Source organism: Rhinatrema bivittatum, chromosome 7 (genome assembly GCF_901001135.1).
Source record: "Rhinatrema bivittatum chromosome 7, aRhiBiv1.1, whole genome shotgun sequence".
Classification (NCBI taxonomy): domain Eukaryota; kingdom Metazoa; phylum Chordata; class Amphibia; order Gymnophiona; family Rhinatrematidae; genus Rhinatrema; species Rhinatrema bivittatum.
The window spans coordinates 138,233,804-138,252,633 of NC_042621.1; the positions used below are offsets into that span (position 1 = coordinate 138,233,804).

At 47.6% G+C, this 18,830-nt stretch overlaps 1 protein-coding gene across 1 annotated transcript in view; it reads right to left on the reverse strand.

Moving 5' to 3' along the window:
• HYDIN (HYDIN axonemal central pair apparatus protein) overlaps positions 1-18,830 on the reverse strand; it is a 1,819,717-nt gene that overhangs the window by 1,615,391 nt on the left and 185,496 nt on the right. The window contains exon 8 of the mRNA XM_029609235.1: positions 3,835-4,036. Coding sequence (XP_029465095.1) covers positions 3,835-4,036 — 202 coding nt within the window. The remainder of the gene's footprint in view (positions 1-3,834; positions 4,037-18,830) is intronic.

Genomic DNA, 18,830 nt, shown 5'->3' on the forward strand with positions numbered 1-18,830 from the left:
TGGGAAGCTAGCTATTTTAATCCAGCTGTTCCATTCACCGACATCTCAGGAACAGGTCCTCCTGCCTTGCAGTACGTGTTGCTACTCCCGTCCTGCATCTTGTTGTTCCTGTGACTCCCTAGTGATTCTTGTTCCTGCCTGTATTCCTGCCTTGCCTGGTTTGTGCACTGGTCTTGTCCTCTGTGCCTGTTCCCTTCAGTCCTCCTTGTCCAGGTTCTCATTACCCTGTCTTGTCTATCTTGTTCCTTGGTGTCTCATCCCAGTCCGTCTTGTCTGTCTTGGCCTGACTTCCCGGGTTCTGACTTCTGCATGGATTCTGACTGTTCTCTGGTTTACTGCCTGCCTCGATCTTTGACCTGGATCTGGATTTCGTCTTCTCACTGCCTGCCTCAACTCTTGGACTGAACTCAGATATTCTCTGCTCGCTGCCTGCCCTGACCATTGTCTACACCTGGACTCTCTCTGACCACTCTTTGAGGGACTCTCATCTGCTGGCCCCTAGAACCTAAAGGCTCAACCCGTGGGGAAGAGGGCTGTTACAGGTGAAGCTCCAGTAAGGGCATGTCTGCCAGCTGTCAACATGGACCTAGTGGGTTTGCCTACTAGATTGCGTCAACTATGCCACAGCCTATGGACTTACACCCGTGATCCTGACAGTTTGTTGAGCCATGGGCTCGGCAGATTTCTCCCCAGCTCAGGCCATTTCCAGGTTAGCACTCCAGCAAGATTAACTAAATAATATGTCTGGCATCCTACAAGGCTTGGTGGTTCTATTGGAGTCTCTGTGGCTTCCCGTTCCTGCACCATTGCTTCCTGGTCGCCCCATTTCGGCAAGCAGCCTCTAAACCACACCTCCCACCACCATCCAGGTATGATAGTGATCCTAAAAGCTGCAGTGGATTCATCAATTAATGCAGAATGCATTTCAACTTCAGGCAAACAGCTTTCCTTCCAATCGCACCAAAATAACTTTCATGCTGTCCCTGCTTGTCGGCCCTGCCCTAGCCTGGGCGTCAACTCTCTGGTAGCAGATTGACCCTATGATGGAGAAACTGGATGCCTTTCTCTGCCAGTTTCATTTGACCTTCATTGAACCAGGCCGGGCCTAGTCTGCCACCTTGGAGTTACTTTGGATCACACAAGGCAATCAAACCTTGGGCAAGTATGCCATCCACTTTCAGACCCTGGCCTCTAAGCTCCATTAGGGTAAAGACAGTTAAATGGCCATCTTCTGGCAAGGCTTGGCAGAGCAAATAAAAGATGAATTGTCAGGTTGGGACATATCACCCACAGTAGGGGATCTTATTGCCTTGGCCATCCAGGTAGATCTCCAGTTCCAGGATCGAGCACAGGAGAGAGGGGCCTTCCAGTGACCCCCTCCACTGGCTCCCAAATTCCAACATTCTCTAGTTCCTGTACACATGCACCAGCCACCTTGCCCCTGAAGGAACCTGTGCAACTGAGCAGATCCTGCCTCAAAGAGGAGAAACAGAGGCATAGATGGCTGGGACATTTCACCAGCCATTGCCCTGAAAAATCTGTAAAATACCAAACCTAGGGTTTGTTGGGGAGGCAATCCTAGGTGGACTTGCTACCATTCCCCTGCTATTTGTGCTAGTTCGACTTCTCTCCGGGAACATTGAAGCTTTCCTGGATTCTGGAGCCAGTGGCAATTTTATCATGAACGATTTGGTTCGCCAGTATAACCTGCCTATTACCACACTGCCCACCGCTGTTACCATATCCTCTGTGTATAACAAACCTCTGCCTGGCACCTAGCTCTTGCCATTTTACCGCTAAAGCTCCAGATGGGGCTCCTACACCAGGAGATCATCTCCTTCTACGTATTACCCATGGCCATCAATCCCATCATCCTAGGATTACCCTGGCTCATGCTTCATAACCAGTCGATACACTGGAAGGCGCTTCATAAATCCAGATGGGGGCCCTCATGCCATGGACGTTGCTTCTCCCAGGTCCATCTGCCAGTCATGGCTGCCCAGACGTCTACTCCAGATCTGCTTGATCTTCTACCCCAGTACAATGCATTCGCTGATGTGTTTAGCAAACAACAGGCAGAGACTTTCCAGTCATACAGACCATACGGCTGCCCAATTGATCTGCTCCCAGACAAATTGTCTCCCAGGGGCCACGTCTATCCACTGTCAGTCTCTGAGACTGAAGCTATGACTACCTACATCTGGGAGATCCTGGAACTGGGGTTCATCCGCTCATCCTCCTCACCAGCTGGAGCAGGGTTCTTCTTCATGCAGAAGAAGGATGGCTAATTTAGGCCATATATAGAATACCAAGGCCTCAACACCATCACATGAAAGAACTGATATCCGCTACCTTTCATTACGGAGCTATTTGACCACCTGTGGGGGGCATAAATTATCACGAAGCTTGATCTCAGAGGAGCCTTGATCTCAGAGTAGGGCGATGAATGTAAGATGGCCTTCAACAACCGGGACAGCCAATATGAGTATTTGGTAATGCTATTTGGCCTTTGAAATGTCCTCGCCATCTTCCAACATATATTCCCATGTAGTGGTGTACCTGGACGATATTCTTATCTTCTCATGCTCCCTGGCACAGCAGTGAGAGCATGTAAAACAGGTGGTACAAAGATTCCGTGAACACCACGTATATGCAAAACTCGAAAAGTGTACATTCAAGCAAAAGGAACTGCCGTTCCTGGGCTACATATGGTTTCAAAGAAGGTAAAGGCCATTCAGGACTGGCCACAGCCCGTAGGACATAAGGCCCTGCAATTTTCCTTAGCTTTGCGAATTACTACCACCAGTTCGTGCACGGGTACTCCTCATTGGCAGCTCTCTAATATGGGCCCCACTGCAGGAAACCCTCATCGGTGCACCTGGATGACGTTATGGGAAGCTGGCTATTTTAACCCAGCTGTCCCATTCACCGGCACCTCAGCATTAGGTCCTCCTGCCTTGCAGTGCATGTTGCTTCTCCCATTCAGCGTCTCATTGCTCCTGTGCCTCCTTGGTGGTTTCTGTCCCTGCCAGTGTTCTTGCCTAGCCTGGTTCATGCCCTTGTCTTGCCTTCCATGCCTGTCCATTCCATCCTCCTTGTCCCTGTTCTAGTTGCCCTGTCTTGTTTGTCTTGTCCGTCTTGTTCCTCAGTGTCTCGTCCCTGTCCATCTTAGCTTTACTTTCCGGTTCTGACCCCCATATGGTTTCTGACTCTTCTCTAGTTTGCTGCCTGCCTCGACCTGAACTCCATCGTCTCACTGCCTCCTCTATCCTTGGACTGGACCCGGATATCCTCTACTCGCTGCCTGCCCTGACCACTGTCTATACCTGGACTATTTCTGACTGCTCTTTAAGGGACTCTCATTTAAGTCCTGCTGGCCCTGAACCCAAAGGCTCAACCCATGGGGAATGGGAATGGTAAAGGTGAAGTTCCAGCTCATGTCCCAGCAAGGGTATGTCCATCAGCTGTAGGCGAGGGCCTAATGGGCTCACCTACTAGTCTGCGTCAACCACACCACAGCCTAAGGGTTCACACATGATCCAGACACCAGATTAGGATGTTTCCCCAGTTTATCGAAAGAAACTGCAACCCCCATTCTGTCTTATTACACATGGGCAGGTGGGGTCTTCTGTCTCAGCCCACCTTCCTCAATTGGTGGCAGAGTTCCCCCCAGTCACCTGAGGGTGGCGCTACACTGGTAAGTCAGGAAGTTGCCTTCTCCTGCCAAGTATGTAAATCTCAGGATCATCCTGTGCGAGATAGCCCAGTTTCAGAGTCTGAATTTGCCTGTTAGCACTAAGAAATGTTGAAACATTTTTCTCTTTTCAAACTGACCTTAATTTCTCCTGCTCCTCCTCTTCTATAGTAGCAAAAATCTTCCATTGAAAGTGAGCAATAATATCACTTCTATTGATAATGGTTACCATCCTTTGACTGGCCATAGATATGAAGGTTTTTTCTATCATCAAGGAGTTCTTGTCCAATCGGATATTTATGTCTGCAGCAGCTCCATACAATCTTACACAAATTGTCTCTCCTGGAAGAAATAAGATGATAGGATATAATAATTATTTATGGGTTCTTTTTAAAAACAAAGAGACAGTATTTTTAAAACGAGCATGAGTGCACCCATACACACATGTGTCGGTGCGCATGCGAAGATACGCAGGAATTTTTAAACATGTGCGCACTGTGCATAAGTATACTCCTAAGTTTAAGAGATTACTCAAGCATAGCTAGCACATGCATGTCCTTCATAGCGCTTTGTTAACTTTTACACACATATGTCAGCAGATTTTAAAAATTGCCCACGCAAGGCACATTCCCAGTTTTCCAATTTGTCCAGTTAATATTGAGGTCTTTCTGATTCCTCTGGTTATTCAGCCTACACACCACCCAGCTGACCCAGACACCTCACCCTGTTCTATAAGCCCTAAAACTTGAGCTCTACAGCTTTGCTCCTCATCAGGTGCAGCAGTAAAGTTTTTTTTGTTTTTTTTTTTTTTTAAATTATTTGTTTATTGTGCAGCAGTAAAGTTACCCAGATATCTAGCATATACGCACTGCATTTTTCGGTTTTAAAATATAGAGGTACTTGAGTAAGTCTTGGCCCCCATCCTGGTGTGCCCATACCCCGCTCCGTTTCCATCCTCTTATTCCTCTCACGCACACGGTACATATACGCATAGTTTGTGTCTTTTTAAAATCCGCTTTTGATTATGGTTCTTGCCCAACGCCAATGATTATGAAGTTGTCAACCATGCCAGGTCTAATCAGAACACAAGTCACAATTCTATCTAATTATTTTAGCAACTAGCTGGTATTTTATAAATCAGTAGAATAGTAATGCATGAGTTACAGCCATTGCTTCGACAAAGCTTCCTGTTCCGGATCCAAGATGGTGACTTGGTAAGACGCTTGTGAGCTTCGCTCTTACCGCCACAACTGAATTTTTGTTCATGCCGCATTCGGCCCGAAAAAGGAGGGCAAGGGAGCATCAAGCTTCGGAGCCTCCCTTGACCCAACCTATAGTGGGCCCGATAGACGCTCATATCTGCCAGGAAAGAAATGCTCCGGTAGTGGGTTCGTTGACCAATGCTCGGGGGGAAGAAGTGCCCGAGCCCGGTCTTGAACTGAGTACATCATTATCACCGGAGGAAAGGTTACCACCCGAAAATCCCGCGATGAGATGCAACCAGCAGCACCGAGGAGGAACGGAAGCACCAGGAATGGGTGCAATGTGGAACCATCTTCCGGAGCCTGTGTTGCCTGTGTTGCAGTCGAATCGTTTTGCCGTAAGGCCGGAGCCATTTTGTGCAAAATGGCGCCGGCCGTACAGCAACACGATTCGACTGCAGGAGGTCGTTCCGGACACCCGCTGGACTTTTGGCAAGTCTTGTGGGGGTCAGGAGGCCCCCCCAAGCTGGCCAAAAGTCCCTGGGGGTCCAGCGGGGGTCCGGGAGCGATCTCCTACACTCCTGACGTCGGGGGACAAAAAACAAAATGGCGCCGGCGCTACCTTTGACCTGTCATATGACAGGGCAAAGGTAGCGCCGGCGCCATTTCTACAACGCACCGCAGGCCCGAGAGTAAAAGATCACACCGGGACCCCCGCTCTGGACCCCAGGTAATTTAAGGCATTTTGGGGGGGTTCGGGAGGGTGGGGGATTTATTTTAAAGGGTCGGGTGGGTTTTAGTGTTGTTTTAGTATGCCGGTTTTTCCGCCCTCCCCCTTCCCCTCCCCCTTCCCCTGATTTACGATTTTTGACGATAAATCGGGGGAATTCCTATTGTATCGCGCTTCTAACGATTTTTGACGATTTAAAATATATCGGACGATATTTTAAATCGTCAAAAAACGATTCACATCCCTACTATTTAGTGTGGTGACAGATCGAATTGTGTAAAACAAATCTGGTTATAGAGTCCAGTGCTATGTGCGATTGTTATTCTCACAACACATAATTATCAATGACAAAAAAAAGTTTTCTATCTGATGTATGGATATGAAGAAATCAGGATTATGAAGATGCCAGTATAAATACATAATTTGTGGAAGTTAATAACTTTTCCCTGAAGAAGCCCTCAGTACGGGCGAAACGGGTATCTCGTCATATGAGAGTTACAATATCACACTGCTGATTTGTCATTATAAGACTGTTATTGTGTAAAATCATAGTAGGTATTTGTTACCAGGTATAACATGTTGTAAGGAATTCTTTATATTGTATGTATAGAAACATAGAAACATAGAAATGACGGCAGAAGAAGACCAAACGGCCCATCCAGTCTGCCCAGCAAGCCTCACACATTTTTTCTCTCATGCTTATCTGTTTCTCTTAGCTCTTGGTTCTATTTCCCTTCCACCCCCACCATTAATGTAGAGAGCAGTGATGGAGCTGCATCCAAGTGAAATGTCTAGCTTGATTAGTTAGGGGTAGTAGGGGTAGTAACCGCCGCAATAAGCAAGCTACACCCATGCTTATTTGTTTTACCCAGACTATGTTATACAGCCCTTATTGGTTGTTTTTCTTTTCCCCTGCCGTTGAAGCAGAGAGCTATGCTGGAAATGCATAATGTATCAGTCTTTCTCCCATGCCGTTGAAGCAGAGAGCCATGCTGGATATGCATCGAAAGTGAAGTATCAGGCACATTTGGTTTGGGGTAGTAACCGCCGTAACAAGCCAGCTACTCCCCGCTTTGTGAGTGCGAACCCTTTTTTCTTCTCCCCTGCCGTTGAAGCAGAGAGCTCTGCTGGATGTGTGAAGTATCAGTTTTTCTTCAGCCCTGCCATTGAAGCAGAGAACTATGCTGGATATGCATTGAAAGTGAAGTATCAGGCTTATTTGGTTTGGGGTAGTAACCACCGTAACAAGCCAGCTACTCCCCTCTTTGTGAGTGCAAATCCTTTTTTCCATATTTCCTCTTGCTGTTGAAGCTTAGAGCGATGTTGGAGTCACAGTAAGCATGTGTATGTTTATTGAATAAGGGTATTGTGTCCAGGCAGTAGCCACCATTCTGGCGAGTCACCCACTCTTCATTGGCGGCCTCTTGACTTTATGGATCCTCAGTGTTTATCCCACGCCCCTTTGAAGTCCTTCACAGTTCTGGTCTTCACCACTGTAATATGGTGTTTATGTCAATATTGTATGGGGAGGTATAAGGGTTGTGAGTATACAGAATGTATCAATTTTAGTGAGTGTTTGGGATGTATGGTATGATTGGTATATGCGGGAGGTGATGCGACGTTGTTGGTTTTAATTTGGAAATTTCTGTAGCACATAGTGGAATTTATGCAATATGGACATTTGAAATTGGTGTTTAAATAAAATTTAATATACAATTATTGTGTGGCATTATAATTTGCCGAGTCCCTCTGTCTCAGTAGTATAGCTAGCAGTATCAGAAACTGATGGGCTGTAGTTTGTGTCCATAAGGAAATGGAGTTTGCTAGTAGAATGAGGGCATCTGCACGATCTATAGGTAGAATAGCCTTTGCTAGATCTGTGTTCAACTCTGCTCCTATGAAGTGAAGCAGATGAGTTGGAGTGAGATGGGATTTTTGATAATTGATGAGAAATCCCATGGAGTGAAGTAGAGCAATTGTTCGAGTGAGAGAAGTTATTGCTCCTTGTTAAGATGGACTCCTTATGAGCCAGTCGTCTAGATATGGGAAAACATGGACACCTTCTTTGTGCAAGTGTCCTGCTATGACCGCTAGACATTTGGTGAAGACTCTGGGAGCAGATGCAAGTCCAAAGGGTAGAACTCTGTATTGGTAATGTTGATGGTCTATCGTGAAGCGCAGGTACTTGCGATGAGGAGGGTATATTGGAATGTGAGCGTAAGCATCTTGAAGATCCAGAGAACAAAGCCAATCTCTTGCTTGAAGAAGTGGAAGCATGGTGCCTAAAGACACCATTCTGAATTTTTCTTTCTTCAGAAATTTGTTGAGATTCCTGAGGTCTAGGATGGGACGTAGGCCTCCGGTTTTCTTTGGAATGAGGAAGTATCGGGAGTAGAATCTTCTGCCCTGCTGTATCCGGGGCCGTGGTTGTATGGCCCTGGATCTCAGAAGGGTGGATAATTCTGCCTGTAATTGATGTAGTTGAGAATTTTGTTGTGGGCAGGAAGTTGGTGGAAATTCTGAAGGAATTGAGGTGAAATTTAGTTTGTAGCCTCGAGAGACTATGGAAAGTACCCATTGATCTGTTATGTTTGCCAATTTGTGTGAAAATGGGATATTCTTCCTCCCACTGGTAGATTTGGCTTGGGATTGCAAGGTTGGGTCTGTTCTCTGGTCTTTGCTTCAAAGGCCAAAACAGGGCCTGTCTGTGCAGGAGGTTGTGGACGAGCAGGCCTGGATTGTCTGGCCTGGGAGCATTGTGTAGGTCTACTGGATCTACCCCTAGAAGTGTGTGGGTAGTATCTGCGTGGCCTGTAATAGGAACATCTCATATCTCTTCCTGGAGGACGACGAGAAGACTGAGTAGCAGGCTCTTGAGGGGTTTGAGACAGCTGTCGTAGAGTCTCAGTGTGGTCCTTAAGCTGTTGTACAGCTTCTTGAATTTTGTCCCCAAACAGATTGTCACCAAGACAGGGCAGGTCCACAAGTTTGTCTTATACCTCAATTCTGAGGTCAGATGCTTTGAGCCAGGCCCATCTGCGAGCAGTGATTCCAGCTGCTGCTGTCCTGGAAGCAGTCTCAAAATTATCATAGACTGCTCTCACCTCATGTTTGTCTGCCTCCAGTCCCTTTGTTATTACAGCTTGTGCAGGCTCCTGGAACTGGGTAGGTAAGGAGGTTATAAACTATTCTATCTGCTTCCAGAGGTTTCTCTGGTATTGAGTGATGTAGAGTTGATACGCAGAAATTTTGGTGCTCAACATGGAACTCTGGTAGACTTTTTTACCTAGTGTATCCAGGAAATTGTGTTCTCTACCTGGTGGGACGGATGAGTGTGGGCGCACACGTTTCGATTTTTTCTGTGCTGACTCCACAACTACAGACTGGTGTGGTAATTGCTGTTTGTGGTAGCCTGGAGCTGGTTGGACTATGTAGGTAGTGTCCACACGTTTATTCACTGCAGGGGTAGAAGCTGGGTGTTCCCAGATTCGTTTTTGGAGATCTAATAAAACCTCCAGTACTTGTTTGGGTGGATCCACAAACTGTAAAACCTCAAGGGTTTGTGCTCTTGTGTCTTCCTCTGCTGTAAGTTTGAATGGAATTGAGTCAGACATACTTTGTATAAATGAGGAGAAGGAAAGATCTTCTGGGGGTGACTTCTTTCTTTGATCAGGAGAAGAAGGGTTAGACATGAATTCCTCTGAAGACAAATGAGAGGGTTCATCATCCCAGGAGTCTTCAGAATCTTCTCTGTAAGGTGATTTTGGCGTTGGTTTAGTGGGATATGGAGTCCTGAAGGACATGGCTGTGGGTCATCGATGGAAAATCCTGCAGAAGTAGTATGTGGCCTAGTGGATGGTAAGTTATCAATCACATCTTGATACCTTTGTAAAAGGCGTCGATAAAAGGCCTCATCTTGAACTTCTGGAGGTTCCAGTGCAGGTTGCCCCGATGGTAGCGGAAAAGCGAAGACTGAAGAGAGACACCTGTGGCAGAGAATATCATGGCATGCTGGGCATGCTCAATGGCCTCTCAGGGCCAGTCAAAAGTTTCTAGAAACTTTGACAGAAAGGTTTCCCGCGCTGGGCTCCGTTGGTGATGTCACCCATATGTGAGGACTAGCATCCTGCTTGTCCTGGGATAAAGAGTGGTTGTTACGTGGCGGGCCTCGAAAGGCCTTGCAATCTGTTACGTGATGGGCCTCGAAAGGCCTTGCATTCTGTCAGATACAGGGGGTGATTTAGTGTGCCCATGGGCCTCAGCCCAACCCCAGACGGATCCAGGACCGAAACGAGGGTTGAGGGCGTGTTCCAGCATGGCTGACGGTCTTACCCTCTGCCAGGCCTGCAAGCTCCCAAGGCCAACAACAGGATGATGTTGGAATGTGAATGGTCCTCCGACCATTCCGAGCCCTTTCGGACCTGCTGCTTGGATCGGCATGGAGCAGCAGGCCTGGCCTGAGGTTGGGGGCAGACGGGCCTTGACATGAAGACATGACACCAAGATCGATGCTACAGCATCGCAGACGAAGACATGACGCCAAGGCTGATGCGGACGGCATCAGAGATGAGGGCTTGCACAAGACATGACACCAAGGTAACTGAAGACATGACACCAAGGCTGATGCAAAGACATCACGGACCAATGGTTGATGCGATGGCATACCGGACCAGGGTCGATGCGATGACATCAGGAACAAGACGTAGACTTGACATCAAAACTGATGCAACGGCATCCAGGACGAGATGAGACACTGTCTCTCAGGGCGCCCTACACAGTCCACCCAAGGGACTGGTCGCGGACCACCCTGTCCCACTGCGCGCCCTACACAGCCCGAGGAGGCTGGTCACGGACCACGCTGAGAACGGGACGAGCGCAGGGAAGAATCCAGTCGAGGTGGGACTCCGACGCCGAAGCCAGATATCATCCGGAGCTCCACAAAGGCTGGCAGGGCATAATGGCTCAGGAGCACAGGACACCAGTCCACCTGTAGACTACTCCACGCTCGGGAAAGACGTCATCCGAGAGAGCACAGCCTGACAGGACCAAAAGGCTCAGGAGCGCTGAAGCAAACATCAAGAAGGGCAGAACATCAAGGAACCTGGGACATCAGGAAACAGAAGATCAAGACGAGACACCAGGACACCTGGATGAGGACCTCAGGCACAAAGACATAACTTGACATGGCGTGACATGACGAGACGAAATGAAGAGGAGCTCCACGAAGAAGACCTGACGGAGCTCTGGCGTGCAGGAGCCTCCAGAGTGAAGTAACTCCGATGCAAGGCGAAGACTGAAGTGACGGAGCAGCCCTTTATAGGGCTGGAGCAGGAAGTCCAATCCCTAGGTGGGGCCAGCACACTTCCTGTGTCTGGCCCTTTAAATCCAGCAGAGAGACGCGCGCCGGCGCCTAAGGGGCAGGAAGCTGGCTGTGCAGGTCCATGGACAGCGGCCTGCACCGACGTCAGACGCCAGAGACGCAGGGCTGGGCCTGGAGGCAGGCCCCGAAAACAGCAGCGGCTCCAGCTGCTGCAGGAAGCCCCGGGGGCAGCTCCAGCCGCCACTCGAGCCCGGGGACGCGGCCTCCGCGCCATGAAGAGGAGGTGACGGCAGCAATTCCGGCCGTGAAGATGGCAAGGCAAAGTCCGCGGCGAAGGCAAGACACCAGTGCGGCCTCTGGGCCGCGGGAGGAACAACAAGTCCGCGACTCCGGCCGCATGGGAGGCCCGACTCCGGCAGCACCAGCCGCATCGGGCAGAAGCAGCAAAAAGGTGAGCAGGGCCTGCTCGTGGGGGGAAGCACGGGCAGGGTCCATGACAGTACCCCTCCTCAAACCTCCTTTCAACAGTCTGAGGAAAAGGGTATCAGTCCATACCGGATAGAGGCATTCGAGGGTTCAAAAAATGGAAGCTGGTATATCCAGGGAGAGCATGAAACAGAGTAAAACAGCAGGAAACTACAACACACAAGAAGACAACGACGAGAGACCAAAGAGCACGAGACCGAGCGTCGGGCAGAAGCAGCAAAAGGTGAGCAGGACCTGCTCGCGGGGGGACCCGCGGGCAGGGTCCATGACAGTGGTGTAGAAAAAGAAAAAGGGAAATACCCTTTTGTATGCGTCATGTGGTAAATCATTCCATTTTGAATGGAAGGATTTATGTGTGGAAGGTTTCGTGACGCTACCAGTACCTGAGAACATCAGTAAGTCTATGATTTGTGACTGACTGGTGAGAAGGCGAATTGGTTACTGGTGTGATAGATTGAGAAGTATGGGAAGCATACTGGTCTCGGCCAGGACGTGGATCTGAGGAACAGTAAACCCCTTCCCGGTTCAACATTAGAAGAGTGCTGGCTATGAGAAGCAGCAGAAGAGGCATATTTAAGAGACCCTTGATGGAAGAAAGGCATCTATGGGAACGCATTGGAAACAAGTGTAGGGAGTAGAATTTGTGCACCGTATGGTTCAATTCGGACGCAGAGGGCAAGTTCGGTTGACCTCAGCGTTAGAAGATCTTTCCCGCTACACATGTAGTCCGAGACCATTCGAGAGGATGGAAACCTACATGGAGAAGGTCAGCTAGTGCGTTCAGTAAATCTCTTAGATAAGTGGCCCGAGGATACATGGAGTGAGCAAGGGCCAAGGGTAGAGCTGCGCAGCTTCCTTGCAGAGCAGCTAAGAAGTTGTGCATGCTTGTGTGTTGGAAAGCACATTGTCCCTATGCTGTCTGTCTGTATGCACAAAGATTTGTTGCAGGGGCAGTATTGGAAGGCATAAGGGTATAACGCATGGCTACAAGCTCCAGGAAGTTCATGTGAAACTGTGCCTGGAGTGGAGTAGACGCATATTGGGTTGAGAAGCATTTAGGTCAAACTTTACAACCCTGAGTAAATGCGAGCATGAGCAGAATCAGACTAGGTTTTAGTTCTAGATCTGCAATATGGATGAGGGATGAAAGTAGTTGAACAGCTTAGACCCACTGATAATGGAATTTCACTGAATCTAACCCATAGCAGTTTTGGATCTATGAGGAAAGTGCATAGTGAAAAACAAATCCATGGCCCGACAATGAAGAATTGAGGGGCTGAGGTTATGGAAAGAATTTATTAGAATTTATTAGAATGTCTGCGCATATGATGGACAGGAAGGTCATTATGACTGTAGTGTCCAGAAGTGTTGTATAAGGGATTTATGGCAGTGACAGTAATCCCAGTTAGTAAATGTATAGTGAGTCATGAAAATGTTAGAGCTCCTTGCGTGGACTGACTGTGGTTATGCAGCTGTCCATGCGAGGAAAAGCGTGAATGATGTTGCACTCCGCAGAGAAACAGCAGCCACCGATAGTGATTCAACGAATACCCCAGTTGCTGAAGCTGGTACAACCCCCTGTTCAAGGGAAACCCTTGCTCGGTGATTTTGTGCGGTGGCTTTGTTAAAGGACAACCACTTTGTAATTGTCCCTATTTATAGCCCCGTGTTTTACTCTTTATTATTCACTCTATATGTCCATTTTTCTCTTTTTTTCTTTCTTTTTATTTCTTTTACACTTCTCCCTGGCTGCTTATCCGACCCAATTATCAGTTTTTCCTTTTGTCATGTACTTATCAAGGCTGCCGCCCTTATTGCTTCTCACGGATTCGGATCCGCCTGCCCGACATTGGCCATGTTTCGGCAAGACGTTGCCTGCTTCAGGGACTGCGGGAGAAAATTCTGCTGCATCCGTATCTGATTCACAGATTTCAGATGTTTCTTAAACAGATAAAATCAATTTAATACAATATAACCTACCTGCAAACTTGTTAAAACTATTTCTTACCACCTCTCAGTCTTTAAGTACTTACTGTTAGCGTTTGTTCTAATATCTTAAAGTGAGCGACGCCTTCATCTCCTTGTTCCAGCGTCCCTCTCTACTCTGCCTGTTTTTAAACCTACCGCGGGCTAACAACTGCTTGTCCCTCTCAGACTGAGGCTGTCTCCGGTGCATCCAATTAAAGTTGATAATATACTGTTTTCCCATATTCCTCAATTTTCTTACTATCTCCTGTTGCTAGCTCCCAATTTCCTGCATTACTCATATTCAACATCCAGGGTAATCGGGCGTATCCTTTTCATTCAATTTCTGCCGATAACTTCAATTATTATTGCTAATCACCTTATCGGACCTGAGAGGGACCTTTTCTTCCCTCAAACGGCTCCTACTCAGTGTAGTGCGGACCTGATGGTGATCTTTGTACTGCCACGTCCGCTCCTGTTTCGTGACTTGATTGCACCGGCCTACATTGACTACTGCTCTATGCATGGCGGACCTGGCGATGTTCTAAGTTCTACCACGCCCTAAAGAGGGGGGTACTGTTGTGTTCCACGCCCGTGGCCCCCTACCTCCACCACAGTGGCGACCCGCTGTGGCAACTCCTGAAACGCTCCCCGGGGCCAGTGCCCATCACCCCGGGGATGGTCCGCGGTCTGGCCGCCCGCTGGGGAGCCGTCCCTGCACCTCCCTCGCGGAGTTCTGCTGGCTTTCCTCCTCGAAGGAAATCCAATATGGCCGCCGCCATCTTTAGGTGCGAGGCCGCGCCCCCCTACTAGATTTAAAGGGACCTGATCCCTTTAATGATACCTGCTTCCAATGATCCAGAGCAGAGGAAGTATTTAAGGAGGCTTCCTCTGCTCATTCCTTGACTTGGCATCGTCCTCCAACGCTGTCTAGTCTGCTTGCTTCGGTGAGTTCCTTGTGCTCGGACTCTGGTTCCTGTTTCGTCTTGGTGTTCCTGGTTCCTGACTTCGGATTGGCTTACGGTGATTCTCTGGTTCCTGACTTCAGATTGGCAAGTGGTGATTCTCTGGTACACGACTTCGGACTGGTGGGCGTCGACCCTCTGGCACTTGACCTAGGACTCCTTCAAGACCACCGTCTCCAAGGGCCCACCTAAGTCCCAGCGGCCCGGGTCCCTACGGGCTCCTCCCGGGGGGACCGCAGACCACCAGTAGTGAAGATCGCTCATCCGCTCATCTCCTTGTCAGTCTCCACAGTAGCTTCTGTCTTCAGTGCCAAGAGTCAGCTGCTCTCCTTCTCTGTCCTGCCTCGCCACCCGACGAGAGAACCTATGGATCCTCCGCAAGGTGTAACATCCCCTCGTCGGCTTAAGGGTCCACAAGCCTGAGCATAACAATACATCATTTCACACGGACACTGAATGATGTATACTACTCCCATTGACCTGCATGTAGTGTGTTGTCTCAACTTAATGGAACGTTGAGGGTTTTTAAACAGAATCTGAGTAGTGGTTAACATATTTGCACAGACTGAGCATGACTCACAAGCTGTAATGTGAGCCATCACTTTTTTTCAATGGATAGACTGTTGAATCAGAGTGTACCAGCTGATCTTTTAAACTGGAACCTTTGGTATATGTGAATCTAGGTCTCGACTCAAATTCATCGTAAAGTTGCAACATATGCCAATTTTGATAAATCACATCTTTGAACACTGATGCCATGGGAGAGAAAGGTACTACACAAGTTAGCATCTCTTCTACGGTTTTCTCTTCTTTAGGTAAAAACAGCCAATCCTGGTTGGTAAATTTGGCCCTAAGATATACTCGTCTAACACAACATTTAGGATAACCTCTGTTTAGAAAGCGATCACTCAAAATCGCTGCTTGATAATGAAAATCTTCTTTAGATGAGCAGAGATGTCGAACCCTAAAAAATTGCCCGGTCGGCAGATTTTCTTTAAGACTCCGCGGGTGTGCACTAGTGAAGTGTAACAAAGTGTTGCTGCTCATTGGTTTTCGATATACAGAGGTTTTGAATCCATTTGGCAATTTGTCAATTGTAATATCCAAGAATGTAATTCTATGTGTTTGGAAAACTGCTGTGAACCGTAAGCAAGGATTACGTGTGTTTAACCAAAACAAAAAAATCAGTAAAGATCTGTTGAGTTCCTTGCCCTAAAATCAGGATGTCATCTATATACCGTCTCCATGCAAAAATATGTTGAAAGAAAGGTTGAGTATCATTGATCCACGTCTTTTCAAAAACGCCCATCTACAGATTAGCTAAGTCTGGAGCCATAGTGGCACCCATAGCGGTGCTGCGTATCTGTTGAAAACATTTTTTTTCATATGCAAAAAATTTTTTAGTAAGAGCAAGTGCAATAAAGACTGCAAAAATTCAGAAGGAATACGTTGTGGGCGAGATCAGGATTCAAAGTAAGTCATGGCAATCTCCATCATTTCTTCTTATGGGATGCATGTATATAAAGACTCGACATCAAGGGTTACTAAATACAGTCCACTGGTATCACAATGAATATTTTCCAAGAAACAAATCATCTGTTGTGAATCTTTTATATATGAAGGTAATGTCGGCACAAAAGGAGCTAGAAAAAAATCAACAAATTTCGATAGAGGTTCTAATAACTAGTCTCTACTCGAAACAATAGGTCTGCCGGGTGGATTGTCAATATTTTTGTGGATTTTGGGTAGAAGATAAAAAATTGGAACAACGGGATATTTCTTGATCAAAAGATTTGTCTCTTTAGTTGTCAAAAAACCAAGTCTCTCTCCCTCTCGCATTAAAAATTCAATTTCTTTTGGAGGAAGTGACGTCACTCCTCATGTAAGCAGCTTCCCCGATCTGCTCCCCGAGCTCCTGGGTTAAAAGCGCGATAAAACGAGACCAACATAATATTCAGCTGACCCGACGACACCTGTGCTGCTCTCCAGAGTGTGGGGAATGACCTCGAGGAAAAAATCTATGGATCTGCGCAAATTCTCATATTCCCGTGGGGAAGATGATTCGGACCCGGGGAAATCCAAGATGGCAGCGGCCGGCACCCCTGCGGAATCGGAGGCGGAAAGCGATGACCCCCCTGCAGCGGATGATCTATTGGCTATCCGCAAGGAGATGAGAAGGTGGTTCGGGGAGTTAAGGCAAGATTTAAAATCTTATAAAACGGAGATCGCAAGGCTCCTGGCAGAAATGAAGGAAGAAACAGCGGAGTTGGGCCGCCGCGTGGAAGAGGCAGAGACCCGTTTAGATGTGTAGGGGGAAGGCTGGGATGCGCTGCGGCGAGAACAAGTGCAGCTCCAACAGTCACACTGTGCCTTATCTGACAAACTCGAGGACCTTGAAAATCGCAGTAGGCGCTGTAATATTAGGATCCGAGGGGTTCCAGAGTCGGAGGACTTCCAGGACTTTTTGCAGTGGTGGAAAAAATATCAGCTTTTTTCATAGCCACCGATGATACTACAGCTGTCGTTACAGCTGGAGACATTAAAGTGGAAAGGGCCCATCGGACCTTGGGACTCAAGCTAGCCAACAGACACAGAGATATTGTAGCATGCTACCACTCCTTCTCTCAGAAAAAGAAAAAAGTTTTTCTATCGCTCGGCGGCAGAAGACCTGGAACTGGGATGGGCATGAAATCGCGGTCTTTGCAGACTTGTCATCAGTCACATTGAAGAAAAGACAGGACTTTTGTTGTGTAACTATGAAACTGAATGAAGCTAATATCAGATACAGATGGCTTTATCCCGGAGGTCTGGCCTTCACGATTCAAGGCTCCACACATCGGGTCAAGACGGAGCAAGAGGCTGCTGAGATTCTAAAAGCTGAGGGATTTCACGTGGATCCTCCCTTGGCCACTCCTGAAGAGAGGGGAGATCTCGCCTCACGGAGAGCATCACAGCCACGTTGGCAGAGGGTCCCGAAGGGCCGAAGACGACTTCAACGGAATGCGATTTCAGATAGCTCTGGAGAGGCTCCTGCTTGACTGATATATTTCTTTACAAACATTCTATTATATTTACTTCTTTGCTGGAGTTTGCAGTAGACGGAAAGAGATCTGCAGGACAGCAGGGTTAGCGGTGGTCATTATGGCTAATGTTTATTCATTGTTGGTTTGGTTATGTTGATACTGGGTTGAACAATCCCGGAGGTCGGGGGGATGGGAAGTGACAATTGTCTTCCTCCATTGTAAATGGGCACACTAAAATTGTGCTCCAGGTTAAACAGGGAAGGGTTGTGGGAGGGGGGAAGGGGAGGGAGGGGGTGGGAGTAGGATCCTCGAGATATAGCATGGGTGCTGGGCGTACTTTTTCTAATGTGATGGGAGCTCTGCCAAAGGGGGGAATGGTTGCTCTTCAGATGGGGGAGTAGGTTTGCAAGTTGAATAATGACTTCCTTTAAATTCCTATCCCTCAATGTGAAAGGCCTCAATTCACCACGCAAGAGAAAATTACTGTTTAAGGAACTTGAAAGAATGAACATTGATGTTGCAATGGTACAAGAGACCAACTTACGGAAAAGATACCAAGGTTTGATGCGCAATCCTAAATATCCACACCAATACTGGTCTGCAGCATCAGTTACTTCAAAATATTCTGGAGTGGGGATATTGATCCACAAAGATTTTCTTTTTGAATTAAAGGAAACCTATGAGGATCCTAAGGGTCGCTTTCTTTTAGTGAAACTGTCCTTAGGGGGAGAGATCTTCACTCTGGTGTCCATTTATGGCCCCAACTCCCAAAAGACGGATTTTTACAATTCGCTAAATCAAGAACTGACATCTAGGGCTGAAGGATCTCTGATCCTGGGAGGGGATTTCAATTTAACTGTTAACCCTCGCTTAGACACCTCACTAGGTTCCAGCTCAGACTCAAAAAAGGCCAGGGGTGCGCTGAAAGATTTGATTAGATGTCAAGGCCTACGAGATGTGTGGAGATCCAGATATCCAACTTTGAGAAATTATACATACTTTTCTTCCCCACATAATAGCTACTCTAGGATAGACATGTTCTTATGCAGTGCAGGTTTGCTTCCCAGAATGAGTAAGGCTGACATCGAACCAATCGTATGGTCTGATCATGCACCAATTTGGTTTGCATTACAGGTCATATTCTGGCGGCTTAATGACTCTCTCTTAGATGACCCTGATTTTGTGTCTCAGGTGGAGTCAGAAATCCAAGAATACGTACAAATAAATGACAATGGAGAAGTTAACCCGGTAGTAATATGGGATTGCCTAAAGGCGGTGCTCCGGGGTAAATTTATTGCGAGGGCGGCGTTGTTAAAGAAACAGCGTGAGCAGGAACGTTCGAGGCTACTTCAACAGCTTAGGGAGTTGGAACGCATTCATAAACACTCGGTCTCCTCCTCGGTGACCTATACCCAACTTGACGACATCAGAAATCGCATTGCAGC